This window comes from Mastomys coucha, unplaced genomic scaffold (genome assembly GCF_008632895.1).
Source record: "Mastomys coucha isolate ucsf_1 unplaced genomic scaffold, UCSF_Mcou_1 pScaffold14, whole genome shotgun sequence".
NCBI classification, from domain to species: domain Eukaryota; kingdom Metazoa; phylum Chordata; class Mammalia; order Rodentia; family Muridae; genus Mastomys; species Mastomys coucha.
The window spans coordinates 32,151,695-32,164,568 of NW_022196896.1; the positions used below are offsets into that span (position 1 = coordinate 32,151,695).

At 44.5% G+C, this 12,874-nt stretch overlaps 1 protein-coding gene and 1 long non-coding RNA gene across 3 annotated transcripts in view; one reads left to right on the forward strand and one right to left on the reverse strand.

Annotated features, from left to right (window-relative positions):
* Positions 1–813: 813 nt before the first annotated feature.
* LOC116089025 lies at positions 814–8,706 on the reverse strand. Its single transcript, XR_004118111.1, has 3 exons — positions 8,465–8,706; positions 1,297–1,353; positions 814–1,046 (listed from the first exon to the last, which is right to left on the reverse strand). It is a non-coding gene; the product is annotated as an uncharacterized LOC116089025 (long non-coding RNA).
* Positions 8,707–10,202: 1,496 nt separating this feature from the next.
* Positions 10,203–12,874, forward strand: part of Penk (proenkephalin) — a 5,480-nt gene continuing 2,808 nt past the window's right edge. The window contains exons 1-2 of one of the 2 annotated variants that reach the window (XM_031366704.1): positions 10,203–10,376; positions 10,924–11,064. In XM_031366704.1, the coding sequence (XP_031222564.1) occupies positions 10,927–11,064 (138 nt within the window). In that variant the 5' untranslated portion in view covers positions 10,203–10,376; positions 10,924–10,926. Of the gene's footprint in view, positions 10,377–10,522; positions 10,590–10,923; positions 11,065–12,874 lie in introns of those variants that run through there. The other variant, XM_031366702.1, reaches the window with a different exon arrangement.

Genomic DNA, 12,874 nt, shown 5'->3' on the forward strand with positions numbered 1-12,874 from the left:
CACTGGGGTGCTATCCTCTGCCCCACCCCCACCCCTCACCACCTACAGCAGCCACTAGAGCTTGCCCGAGATCATGAGAGCAGAAGAGCTGGCCATGCAGTCTCCTGAACAATACCGTGGAGCTGACCCTGATGGCAAAGGCAAAGGTGAGCTAGCCCCAGAGTGTGAGATAGGGAGAGCTGGCCCAGCCCCTCACCAACTGGGGCACTTGGAAGAATGAGCCTTGATCCTCGACTGGGCAACACAGTAGAGCTGGCTGTGTAGCTGTGAGTGTAGGTGAGGCAGACCCTGGGGGCATGAGAGCAACAGAGCTGACCCTGCCCCCTGTTGGCTGTGGCACTGGGTGGCCCTGGTTGTTTGAGTTTGGGAGAATCAGCAGGCTGAACAACTCAGCTACCACCACAGGCACAGATCCAGGTCTTGAGTTGGCCCACCCCAAAAATCTACCTCTTCTATAAACTTCTGAAGCATATGAACAGGCTGGTCCTCTTGATCCAAAGCGACAGGATCTCCATGACATAGGGCAACAACAGGATATCCAAGACGAATCCTGCTGAGGATCCAGTATTGATGGTATAGCGGAGGCCAGAGGCCTCAAACCAGGCTAATGACTCATTGCAATGAACATTTGAAAGTGAAGATGTGTGGACGGAGGAGTATACTGTGGGACACATTGTGACACACTACATGTTCTATGACAAGATGGAAGCTGTCTTTATTTTTTATTATTTTTGTTTTTTATTTTCTTTTGTGGAGGAAATTGCAAGGGCAGAGGGCAGATATGAAGGATCTGGAGATGAGTGGGATGGGTTTGCATAATGTGAAATTCACAAAGAATCAATAAAAAGTTGAAAGAAACAAAGAAATAAAGAAAGATCCTTGTGTCTTTCTCTCCGGGTGACCTTGAAGCAAACACTTGCATATTGTCTTGGTCAGTATCCACTTTGAAGCACAGCTGGTGGCCCTGGCAGAATGTGGGTGAAATGAGCCTGTTGGAAATCACATGCAGACAGGAGAAAGAATGGAGCTGCCATTTCCCTGTAAAACTGAGAAAATAGGAGCAGCTAAGGAGAGTCCAGAAACCAAAAAGGCATACAGAGGTGCTTGCAGAAACTGGGCCTCAGAAAACATCTCCTAGTAGGACAGCAAAGGACCCTCCACATCTCTCCACCTTAGTTTGCTGTCCTATCTACTATGGGATTGGTGGGTGGAGCCTGAGGCCCAGGGCCAGCCAAACATGGTGAACAAATTTGTTCAGAGTCAGTTCCAGCTTAGGATACTTTTGTTCCATGATACCTTGTTGTAGCAAGCAGGAAAAAGGCTGTTCAGCCAGCTTGAGTCTTCATCCACTGGCTGATGCACATGCAAAAAAAAAAAAAAAAGAAGGCAGGAACTCAAGAAAGAAAGGGAAGGAGGGATAGAGGGAAGGAGGGATGGAGGATGATCTATCACCTTTTGCTCTGCCAGGGAAGTAAGAACAGGGAGACGGGGGGGAAAGGCAATCAGAACTGAAGAACCACTTTCCCCATGCTAATACACCAGTAACGATAATACTTTTTTTTTACATGTTTTTTGCTAAGACATGTTTTTTATTTTATTTCTTGTTTGCATGCATACAACACACGTGCACACACACACACACACACACACACACACACACACATACATGCACATGCACACACACGGAATGGTGGAGAGAGAGGAATTTGTTTGAGATAAGCTTTCCTGTTCTTCTTTCTAGCCTCCAATTCACTGTGCAGTTGAGGCTGCTCTTGGACTCCTCCTGGCCTTTGTGTATCCACCATCCAAGTGTCAGCATGTATTTTCAGGCACATATCTATGCACTTGGCTTTGGCTTTTTAAATTATTATTTTTCATTTAATAATTTTTTATTTGTTTTCATTATTCTCTACCTTCTTTACTAATTGTCAGTTTCCGTTATTTTCTCTACCTCTTCGTGTCTTGTCTCTCCTATTTCAAAAGGAAAATGTGGCAGCTGGAAGCTTAAGATCACTTGTTGCTCTTGCAGAGGACCAGGTTCAGTTTCCAGAACCGACAAGTTGGCTCATAACCACCCCTAACACCAGTTCTACAGTTTCTTCTAACCTTTGTGCATGTCAGGCATGCATATGCAGTGTGCAAATACATTAGCTTGCAAAATAGCCATACAATGAAATAAAACAAACCTTAAAAAATGTGGTGTTTACTTCTCTGTCTGTTTTTATTTTTCACTTCTTCATTATTCTAAATTATTTCCAAACCCCATTTTCTTCTGCCTTAATTTTAAAACATCTTCATTTCTACTATTCCCACCCTACCATCTCTGTTGTTATTACTGTTAGAGTTGTGGACATCAAGGTTTTCCCCTAGATTCTAGTTTATTTCTGTGTCTGCTATTTTTACTATTGTTGCCTTTCCCTGGCTTCCTGTGCAGTGTCTTGGATCCAGCACCTTTCTTTGAGACTGTGTGTACATGCTGGAGCTGAGCCACACCCGTTTCTCACCTAAGACTGCTCTACACGCAACTCAGCACTTCTCCAGAATCAGCAAACACTTTAATCTAAACAAGCAGGATGTAACTATAATCAAGACACTGGTGCTGGGAACCCGAACATTGAGTCCTGTATCAATTTAAGGTGAAGCAAGACTAAGCTTATGAGAGTTATGCAAGGCCATGGGACAGATGAGCCCAGGACCCTCCCACGGAGCACCAGCCTCCAGGGGTAATCACAGAGGACTGAATATGCTGCTGTCCACAACCGAGCCGCCTGGTGGTATTCTACTCCAAAGCTACAGAGAAAAGACCTCAGGCGTCCAAACCGCATGGACTACATTAAACTAAGCCAGTCACCTGCACAGTAACAGAAACTACACTACTAGAGACAAATGGGGAAATAGCTAACATATCACAAAAATCTGATATCCTAGGATATTTGGTTAAGAAAAGGCTTTTCCCTAAAAGATTCTCTTATGAAAGTAGAAGCAATATACATCCCAACAGTTACGCACATCTCAATAAAGCATAGAATACAAAAACATGACAACACAACTCCACTAAATGTCTCTAATTTCCTAGCAACTCACTCCAAAGATTCTCAAGTGCATAAAATGCCAAATAAAGAGTTTTGAAAATATCAATAAATTCTAAAAGATACAGAAAGTAACCTAATGTTATAAGGAAAAACAAAGCTCAATATATAATTGAGAAATTAAAAAGTAAAAAAAAATCTTGCTATAAATTTTTGTTAATGACTATTTTCTGTATGAACAGAACAGTACTCATGGTATGCCATTCATTCTGTTTGTGCACTGTGCAATGTGTCAGTCTTTTCCTGAGAATTTTGCGTGGGACATACTTGTCTCCCAATTTGCTTTCTTCCCCTTTCACTGGTTTTAGCATTAGGCTGACGCTGGCAAATACTGAAAAGAATCTTAAAAACAAAAAAAGTCAACGAATCAACTTTTAAAACTCAGTTGAAAACCTTACCCAGGAGAATAGACTGAGAAGAATGGGCAAGTTAAGATCTAAATGACAAGACAGGAATTTAAACATTCAGACTTTAATAAGCAAAAAAGATATTGACAAAGCATGGTCAAAAGACCAAATTTATGTATTTTTTGCTGTAAAACAAGGTATAGAACCACAGGCTAAAGACATAAAATCCACTGAATGGAAGCACAGCACACAGTTGCTCAAATGCTGGCTAACTTGCAGGCAGGGGTATTTGGATTAGGTTAGCCACGTTTCTACTGTTACATAGTCTTACATACCTGGGGCAAACGCTGCTTGCTGAAGGCATATCATATCATATCATATATCATTCTGTGCCATCTTTTGCTGAGGATTTTTGCATCTATACTCATGAGAGATGCTTGACCTCTATTTAACTTTCTAGCAGTCTCTTTAGGCTAGAGTAACAGTGGTCTCAGACTACTTAGAAGTACTCCACCTGTCTCTGTCTTGTAAAAAGATGTTAGTGTCTAAATAATTTCTTCTTTAAGAAGTTGTTACAATTCATCAATAGGTTCATCTAGGCCTGGTGCTTTCTCTTTGGGGCCTATTAATAATCATTTTGACTTCCTCCGGAGATGGAGTCTGCTCAGTTGCCCATTTCTTCTGTGTGTGGAGTCACTGGCTGCCAGAGTCTTCTTCATTCTCAGTATCTGATTTGTGGCTGTTGAACTGCTTGTAGTGTCCCTTCTTATCTGCCCAGTGTCCTTGGGATCCTAGTGACGTCCTCTCTTCAGTTTACGAGATGAGTAATTTCCATCCCTCCTCTTCTCCTTAGTTAGTTAACTCAACTTTTATTGCTATCTCTGAAAAATCAGCTTTGGCCTTGCTTTATTTTCTCTCCTGATATATCATTTTCAACTTCAATGACGTGGTCTCCCTTTTTTTCTTGAGTATTTATAAAATAAAATGGCCTGTTGTGTGATCAAAGGGAGCTGTAAGAATGGAGGTTCTGGTACAGACCCCTTGTTCCTTATCACTAATTCTCCTCATACGTAGGCATTTCACAAATTATTTCAAATAGGAAGAAGTAATATGCAACCGTAAAGAGAGGATTGTAAGAAAGACAACATCCTGACTTCCTCCCATTTGTGTTACTTACTTTCTCCTGCTCATTTGGGATGAACTGATCTTTCTTTTCTGGTTCCATAACAGAAAGTTTGGGTGACTGGCTTCATTTTTTTCCTTTGTAAAGCAGCACTCGATACTATAAATCTCCTTTTATACACTTTTTTGATATCCCCTACATTTTAATAGCTGTGTGTTTATTACAATTGATTTAATATAATTTAAAAGTCTATCATTTCTTCTTTGACTTGTGTGTATTTAGAAATTTGCTGTTTCTGTCCATCATTGTGTTACTGATTTCTAGTCTAATTCCATGAGAATTCGAAAGGAAGCATTTTATAATCAGAGTTACTTTGCATGTGTACAATCTGTTTTATCATCTAGACTGTGATCTGTCTTGGTGGATGCCCCATATGTCTTTAAGAAGACAGTAACTTTTGTTTTTAGATGGGTTCAGCTGTACATGCCCTATGTACACAGATGTTTGACTATGCTGTCCAATATGGCTATATCCCTTCCTCACTCTCTGGTTGTTGAATGTGGTCTTTGATAAAGGAGTGTTGAGTGTTTACCTAAAATAGTGGCTCCATCTACTCCTCCTTGTGGTTATATTAAGTTGTGCCACATGCGTTTTGAAGGTCCATAGTTAGATTCATACGTATCAGAGATATTTGTGAGATTGGGGGGCAGAATATTTCTTGATCATTTTTATGTTTTGAAAATAAAATGCCCTCAAAGTCTCAGGCTTGTTCCTAAGGAGATAGAGGTTAGCCTTGGAGAGTGGGTATCAAAGACAGGGCCTTGGAGATCTCTTTATCTATGTATCCTCAGATCTCCTTGTCAGACAAAAGTAAGGAACAGCTTTTACCACAGAATCCTGCCACCACGATGATCTCCAAGTACATTGGCCAGGCAACAATAAAGTAAACTTCCTAACAACTTTCTTTTAACGTTTCTTGCATTTTTAGGAACAACATCCCTAATTTTCTGTCATAAAAACCCTGCTTCTGAAGAATGCTGACACAGAATCTAGAATGATAAGAGTTTCACAGTAATTAGTGTGTCCTGTCTGGCCAGCATGTCAGGCACTCACTCATCTGATTCTGAGGATAAGTCAGAGGTAAGTCTTCTCTTGCTCCTCTAGGCTTCCTTGCCCCCATGCAGGAATTTTCATTAGGTCTAAATCCCTCTGGTTTGACAATATTGTGCACAAGTGCACATGGTTCTCATCCATCAGGCTAAATGCTTCATGAACTTACTAGATGTGAGATGCATGTCTGATAATTTAAGGTTTTATTATTTGGTTTTTTTTCTGTTTGGGGAGTTCTTTGGAAACAGAATCTCACTCTGAAATCCATGCTGGTCTGTATCATGCATGTATACTGTAATTCCTCCCTCTGCTACTCCCTCATCCCCTCACTTCCTTCCTGTCCTTGCCAGCATCCCTACCAGTCCTTCTGCTCAGTACAGCTCTCTTGGTTTGGTTTCATGACCCTGTAGTTTAACCAATGCCATCAGAAAAACATTTAAAGCAGATTTATTGGGTATCTACTATGTGCAGCCTCTGGGCTGTGGAGCCTTTCCAAAGAAAGTCCATTAAGAACCTGAACCCGACTGCACTCACCTAGGCGATTGTCTGCTACTCAAATCCTGGTTGTAACTTCCCTCCTGACTCAGCCTCCGCTATGGAAACTGCTTCCTTGGCAGAGTCTCATAGTTAGAATTGGGAATTTAATTTTGAAAATGACTAAGAGCAAACCAAAGTCAAACTGCTAAATAAAGTTTGTGCCCAATGAGGTAATTCAAAACTTGAACATCACTGTTTCTCTGACTCCTTACTACATCCCCAAAAGTCAGCACTGAAAGTCATGCTGCTCCTCTAACCCTACACTGACTACATTCATAGCAATTTCTTCTGCTAATCTAATGAGTTATAATGTGATTTATTTTGCTCATTGTCTCATTGTATTACTTAATATGAAAAGTATATTTTCCCTGTCTGAGATAAAGGTCAAATTTAGGAAAAACCATTTCATTCTCTCCAAGTTTATACCATACTAACAATATGTTTGGTATTTTTCTCTGTTTTATTCTCTCCTCTCCCCCATAGCTTTCATTTAAAACCAGTTCTGGTGACCATAACCTAGGTTACCTTTTCTTCCAAGAGTCTTATCTGTTTCTGGAATTGTGAAAAGGAGAATAAAGCAGCAAATCATGTTCAAGCTGTCTCTACTCTAGAGTCAGTCTCCAACAGCTTCTTGGGCCAAGCCAAAAGAATCCTGAAACTACAAAGATGCCTCGAGCTAACTTGCCACACTCAGAGAATCCTATTTTACCATGCATACACCTTAGATTGGAGCTGAAAATAAGCAAGCTTTCCCTGGCTCTGGCCCAGCTCCAAACCCTTGACATGTTAGTGCATGGAGCTCCCTCACTGGTGCAGAGCTGCCTCCTCTCTTCCACGGCCTTAGAGAGAAGCCAGAAGGAAGCATTCTGCTTGATGAGCAAGGAGGAGAGGGGAGGAGGACAGGGAGTGCTCTCCAATCCCAGAAAGGATGGAAAAGGATGCCTACAGGACCTTTCTTCAATCCCTCTTTCTCAAAAACCTTGCTCAACAGCTAAGAACTGGATTACACAGCATGAGAACTCACTCGTGTCAGCCTCTGAGCACTAGGATGATGCACTAATGTGTCACCCTAGAATCAGAAGATGATAAGGTTCTGATCTTGACCTTAGAATCGGAAATCTCTGAATCAAATGCTTCAGGACAGATCCTCTTTGGGGTTTGGGGTCTGATTTTTTAATATTCTTATCCGACTATAGCTACAAAATCTACCACATATATTTTTAAAAAATGGTGATAAACAGATCCCAAATCAGTTATTGCTAGTGTTCATGTCTAAAACAATGAATACAGAAGTATATGCCTTCTCTCCCCAGACCTAGAAAGGAGGAGGAGATGGGGAGAGGAACTCACTGATTTGATTTACAAACAAGCTTAACCTACTAGTGCACCATACATGTGATCACCCAGTTGGCACTCATTAACTAACCATGGCTGTAGCCAAACTATCTCAACTGGACAAGCCTGGGGACTTCTAGGGAGCATCCTCATTCATCTCTCTTGGGACATTTTAAAAGCCACTTAGAAAATGCAGTTGGAGAGGCCATAAGCCATTTCGAGAGAAGCAAACTAGGCCTTCAAGAGATGCAAGAGGAAGCCTGCCTAGACAGTCTGAGGAACCTGGCCTGCTAGTGCCAGTGCCGACTGCTCAGGTGTACTGCTTCTCAGTTTCTTTCCCACTTCCACAGCTGCAGTCTAGAGTTCCTTGTTTCTAAGGTCCCGACAAGACGTAAGCTTCTACCTCTCCAAGGTCCTAAAGTGCCTTCTGAAACCCAGCACTAAGTACCCTGGGAAGCAACACATAGCTGCTGCTGTGCTATCTCTCCTCCCTCCCGCTCCTCCTCTCTCTCTCTCTCTCTCTCTCTCTCTCTCTCTCTCTCTCTCTCTCTCTCTCTCTCTCACACACACACACACACACACACACACTCACACAATCATGTGCAAGTGCATGCAGGCACATACACATGCACATGCACATGCACACTACCTCCTGCTACCGGACAAGTATTTAAAGCTTGGGAGCCATCTCAAGTGTTCAAATGCCCAGACTTAGAAAGATGTCTTTATCTTATGTAAGATTAGTGTTCAGTGTATTGCACAGTACTGCAGTTTAGTCATCATCTTTACAAAGTCTGAGCAATGAGAGGGAACAGTCTTTAAGTGAAGACAGACAGAAGCGTTCTTTTGCTAGGAAGAACAAGTTATCAAAACCCTGGTGGAAAGGGTCTAAAAAGTAGGGAGATGAGAAAACCGGCCTGTACCTAACACAAGCGCTCTGCTTTCTTGGTCCAGGTCCAAGGCTTCCCCAGTCAGGAGAAAAACAGGTACACCGGTGCATTCCCTGGGGCACTCTGTGAAATGTCCACAGCCAGCCTAATGAGTCTTGCAGCAAACAGATGCAGCCCTAGTCCTTGGTGTGCTCCACCAACGCAGGAAAGCGCTGCCCTCTAGCGACCGAAATGGGAGACGCACTTCAGATTGCGTCTCTCAGGAGCTCCGTGAATTCAGGTACTGCAAAGATTGAAAAAGGCAGAGGATCCCTTGCAAATGTCTCGAAAAGCCTTGAGACCCTCTCTTTGTTGTAGCCTACCTGGACAGTGGGTCAAGAAAGAAAGGAAGAAAGAGAGAGAAAGAAAGAAAAAGAAAGAAAGAAAGAAAGAAAGAAAGAAAGAAAGAAAGAAAGAAAGAAAGAAAGAAAGGAAAGAAAGAAAGGAAAGAAGGAAGGAAGAAAAAGAAAGAAAGAGAGAAAGGAAGGAAGGAAGGAAGGAAGGAAGGAAGGAAGGAAGGAAGGAAGGAAGGAAGGAAGGAAGGAAGAAAGATGTTAGATAACTGGTAATAGATCCAAAGGAGAGATATGATGGGTGGTTAAAAACAGTTTTTGAGGGCAGACGGGTTAAGTGATTTTGTCCATTATTCCAGATGATTCTGTCCCGGGTGCTGACATAAAATAGCATGTTACCTCAGCTGCTGTTTTACAAATAGAAAAAAAAAAAAATGAGAGCTTGGAGTCTTCGGCTTAGATGATGTAAGATTTAAGCTTCCTCACTTGGGCCTCTTCATCGACGAGGGAAGTGAGGGAGTGGGCTGCTCGGGAAGTCCCAGCCTCACTTTTGGCAGCCAGGCTTCTCCTGGTAGACAAAATGTGCAAGACCCAAGCCAATTGTGTCCAGGACAGTTTTCCTCCTTGTTCCCTCCAAACAACACTGCTGACTTACTGACATCACAACTCCCCGTTACCCTTTACTCAACAAAAATACCTCCAAAAAAAGATCCCTCCCCCCACCCCCCATAAAGTACGCTGGCTACAGCAAGCCTGGAACCCATGTCCTCCCAGGAAGCCTGAAATGGATCCCTCCTGTGGTCTCTGGAGGACGAGCTTCCAACCACTTTGTGCTTGCTTGTTTGTGTGTTCGTTTTTGAGGTTGTTATTTGAGGGTATTGTTTTGTTTTGTGTACTGGAGTTACTGCTTTCGTCGTCTGATATGTCACTGATCTAAAGAAGAAAATTTAAGATCCACAGAAAGTTCCAATTATTGATTTCCATAACCATTAACTGAATGCCTACTGTGTTCCTGGCGCTATTGGATAGCAAGAAAGTCCAGACCAGGTGAAAAGTTACGACTTTCGGATAGTTGAGCAGAGGTCAACTCTGAGGTATGCCTCAAGAGGATGGAAGGGGCAGGTTCACCGGATCCGAGGGTGTCCAGCAAACAAAAAGGATGTTCGTCTGCCCTTTCAAACATCCCACCCACGGTGCCACCGAAGTGATTCATGCAGGGAAAGCAGTTTCCCCTTCGTGTCCTCCCCAGAGTTCCTAAACGCTCGGTGGGGAGCCTCCGGCGCCCACTCGCACCCGCCACCCTCGGGAGCCGCGTGCTGCGGGGACGTCCCCTCCCGCCAGGCGTCGGCGCGGGCTGGCGTAGGGCCTGCGTCAGCTGCAGCCCGCCGGCGATTGGGGCGCGCGCGCCTCCTTCGGTTTGGGGCTAATTATAAAGTGGCTGTGGCCGCCGCCAGCGAGGCAGCCGCGCAGAGCCCCGCAGCCCAGCAACGCTGCCCGGCGCCTCGCCGAGCTCCCCGACGCGGCCGCCTCACACTTGCCTTCTTTCTTTCTCTTGCAGAGTGGCATCTGGGACACGCTCTTCCAGCAACCTGCGCCATCTGAACAAAGGCAGCGTGAGTGACTTTGCCCCAAGTCGCCCGCCGATACCTTGGCGACCGTCACCTGTTCCCTCATTGCATGCTCTCGTCCGACTTTCTCGGGGTTCCTCGTTGCCATGGGTATCCGGGTCCTATTCCCCAAGTGCCTGCTCCCGAGCCGCGAACTTCAGGGTTCGCTCCAGAATCTTGCCCTAAGCAACGGACGCCAGGGAAGACAAGATGTCCCAGGGAAGACAGGGCGCCCTCGGAAGGACAGGATGCCTTCGGGAAGACGGGATGCTATCCAGAAGACAGGACTCCCCCAGGAGGATAGGGTTCCCACGGGAAGATAGGATACCTCCAGGAAAACAGAATGCCCCCTAGGCATCCCTAGGACAGCAGGAAACCTTAGGGTCTAAGCTATCTCTGAGTCACCCGGGATGTTGTTGGGTTGTGGGCGGGGCTCAGGAAGGACTGTCCCTGCGGGTCCTGATCCACGACCACCCATCCCGCAAGGTTTCCTCCTAGAGGACCTTGTCAGAGACAGAACGGGTCCCCACAGACGCGTTCTTCTCTCCTACAGCCCATGGCGCGGATCCTGAGACTTTGCACCTGGCTGCTAGCGCTTGGGTCCTGCCTCCTGGCTACAGTGCAGGCGGACTGCAGCCAGGACTGCGCTAAATGCAGCTACCGCCTGGTGCGCCCCGGGGACATCAACTTCCTGGTGAGTTGAATTTGCTGTGAGGGACTGTTCAGCCAAGCTCACGAGGCTAGCCTCCCAGACTTCTAGCGGTCATTTGCGCTGAAATGTGCTTGGCCCGAGCCTTTGATGACCAAGGTAACCTGGCGTTTCCAAACGTTGGTCTCCCGAGCTGCTGTCTCCCAATTTTGGAACCAGCCTCTCTGGGGCCCTTAAGGTCTGAGATATTTATCTCTACAAAAACCAATTTTGTTTTGACCCTGGAGTTTCGGAACCCCAAGATGTGTGCTCTTCATTAACTCGGATAGCACTTCATCTAGGCTGTCAGTCACCCCAACTTCAACACCCAAGCCCAGGCCCTTCAAACAAACTTCTTTCCTGCAAAGAATGTAATGTTTTTGTCAATGAGAGTGCCCCCACTACCCCAGACTCCCAACCCATTGCTCTTCCTTCCTCCTTTAGATTTTCCTTCGTCACTGAAGGAAAAGGGTTCGGGAGAGGTGGAGAATTGCCAGGGGAAGCCAGAAGAGCTCATGAATAGTCCCATGAGCAAGGGAAACAGAATTCCCTTTGCCTTGTCTTGACTGCACTTTTATATAACTGCTAAAAAGAACACATTGATTTGGCTGTGAGAAGGAAGGGCTCAGGAGAGATGGTCCGTAACCAAAGACCAGGTATCGGTCCAGAGACAGCCTGTCCTACACAGTAGCTAGAAGAGACAAAATGGCTGTTCTCTTCATCATAGTCCACGGCTTTCCAAACTCGAATGGGATTCCACCAAGTCTGAATCTGTACATTTGAAATTCCAAAGGCTTCCTTTTTTACTCTCTCAATGATCTATTGCCCTGTCTTTGAAATTCCTTGATAGTTCAAATAAGAGTCATTTACTACACTAGAGCCTTTGAAAAAGCTTCACAATTTTTTAAATTCTTGAAATGAAGAAACAAAGGGTTCTCAAAATCCAAGCCAGTATTTCCAGTTAAATATTTGTTAGCTTTGCTTGAGTTTTTTGATCATATGGTCTATTTCAGTTGATGGAGACTAACTTGGGCAGAAACGCACTATATATTTAAATTGAGAGGGGAAATTGTTCCATCATAAGTAGGAGCGGAAACCACACTCGGCTTTGTTCCATCTCCTATAGTCATGAGCTTGTCAGCTGTCCCCAAAACTTCAGTGAGTGCAAATAAGAATCAACCTTGTGAATAGCAGACTTTATATGCAGGAGATGCATCCTATACCGAAGACTGCCGTCTGGCTCCTGACGCACAACCTCCAGTATTTTTATTATTCTATTTTATGGGTAGTCACAGGTATTTTAGCTCTACCCACTTCTTGACGAGCATAGAACTTAACACATAACATAAGGTTCTCTACCATCAATGTAATCACTGGTGATTGAATTCTAGAAGTTATAATTTGACCTCAAATAATACCAGATTTACTAAGTTATATGATGTGGGAACTCAAATGCAACTCATGCCTAGTCACAAAAATTTCCCTCAACTGTTCAGTTTACCACGCTCAAAAATAATGCTCATCTTCCTTTTCCATTGCCGAGGGGCATCAGCAGAGGTTCTTTTTTTTTTAGCAACTTCCAGCCCCGGTGACAGCAGAGAGACCTCCAGCCCCCAGACAGACAGCAGAGAGACCTCCAGTCCTCAGACAGACAGCAGAGAGACCTCCAGCCCCCAGACAGACAACAGAGAGACCTCCAGCCCCCAGACAGACAGCAGAGAGACCTCCAGCCCCCAGACAGACAACAGAGAGACCTCCAGCTCCCAGACAGACAGCAGAGAGACCTCCAGTCCTCAGACAGACAGCAGAGAGACCT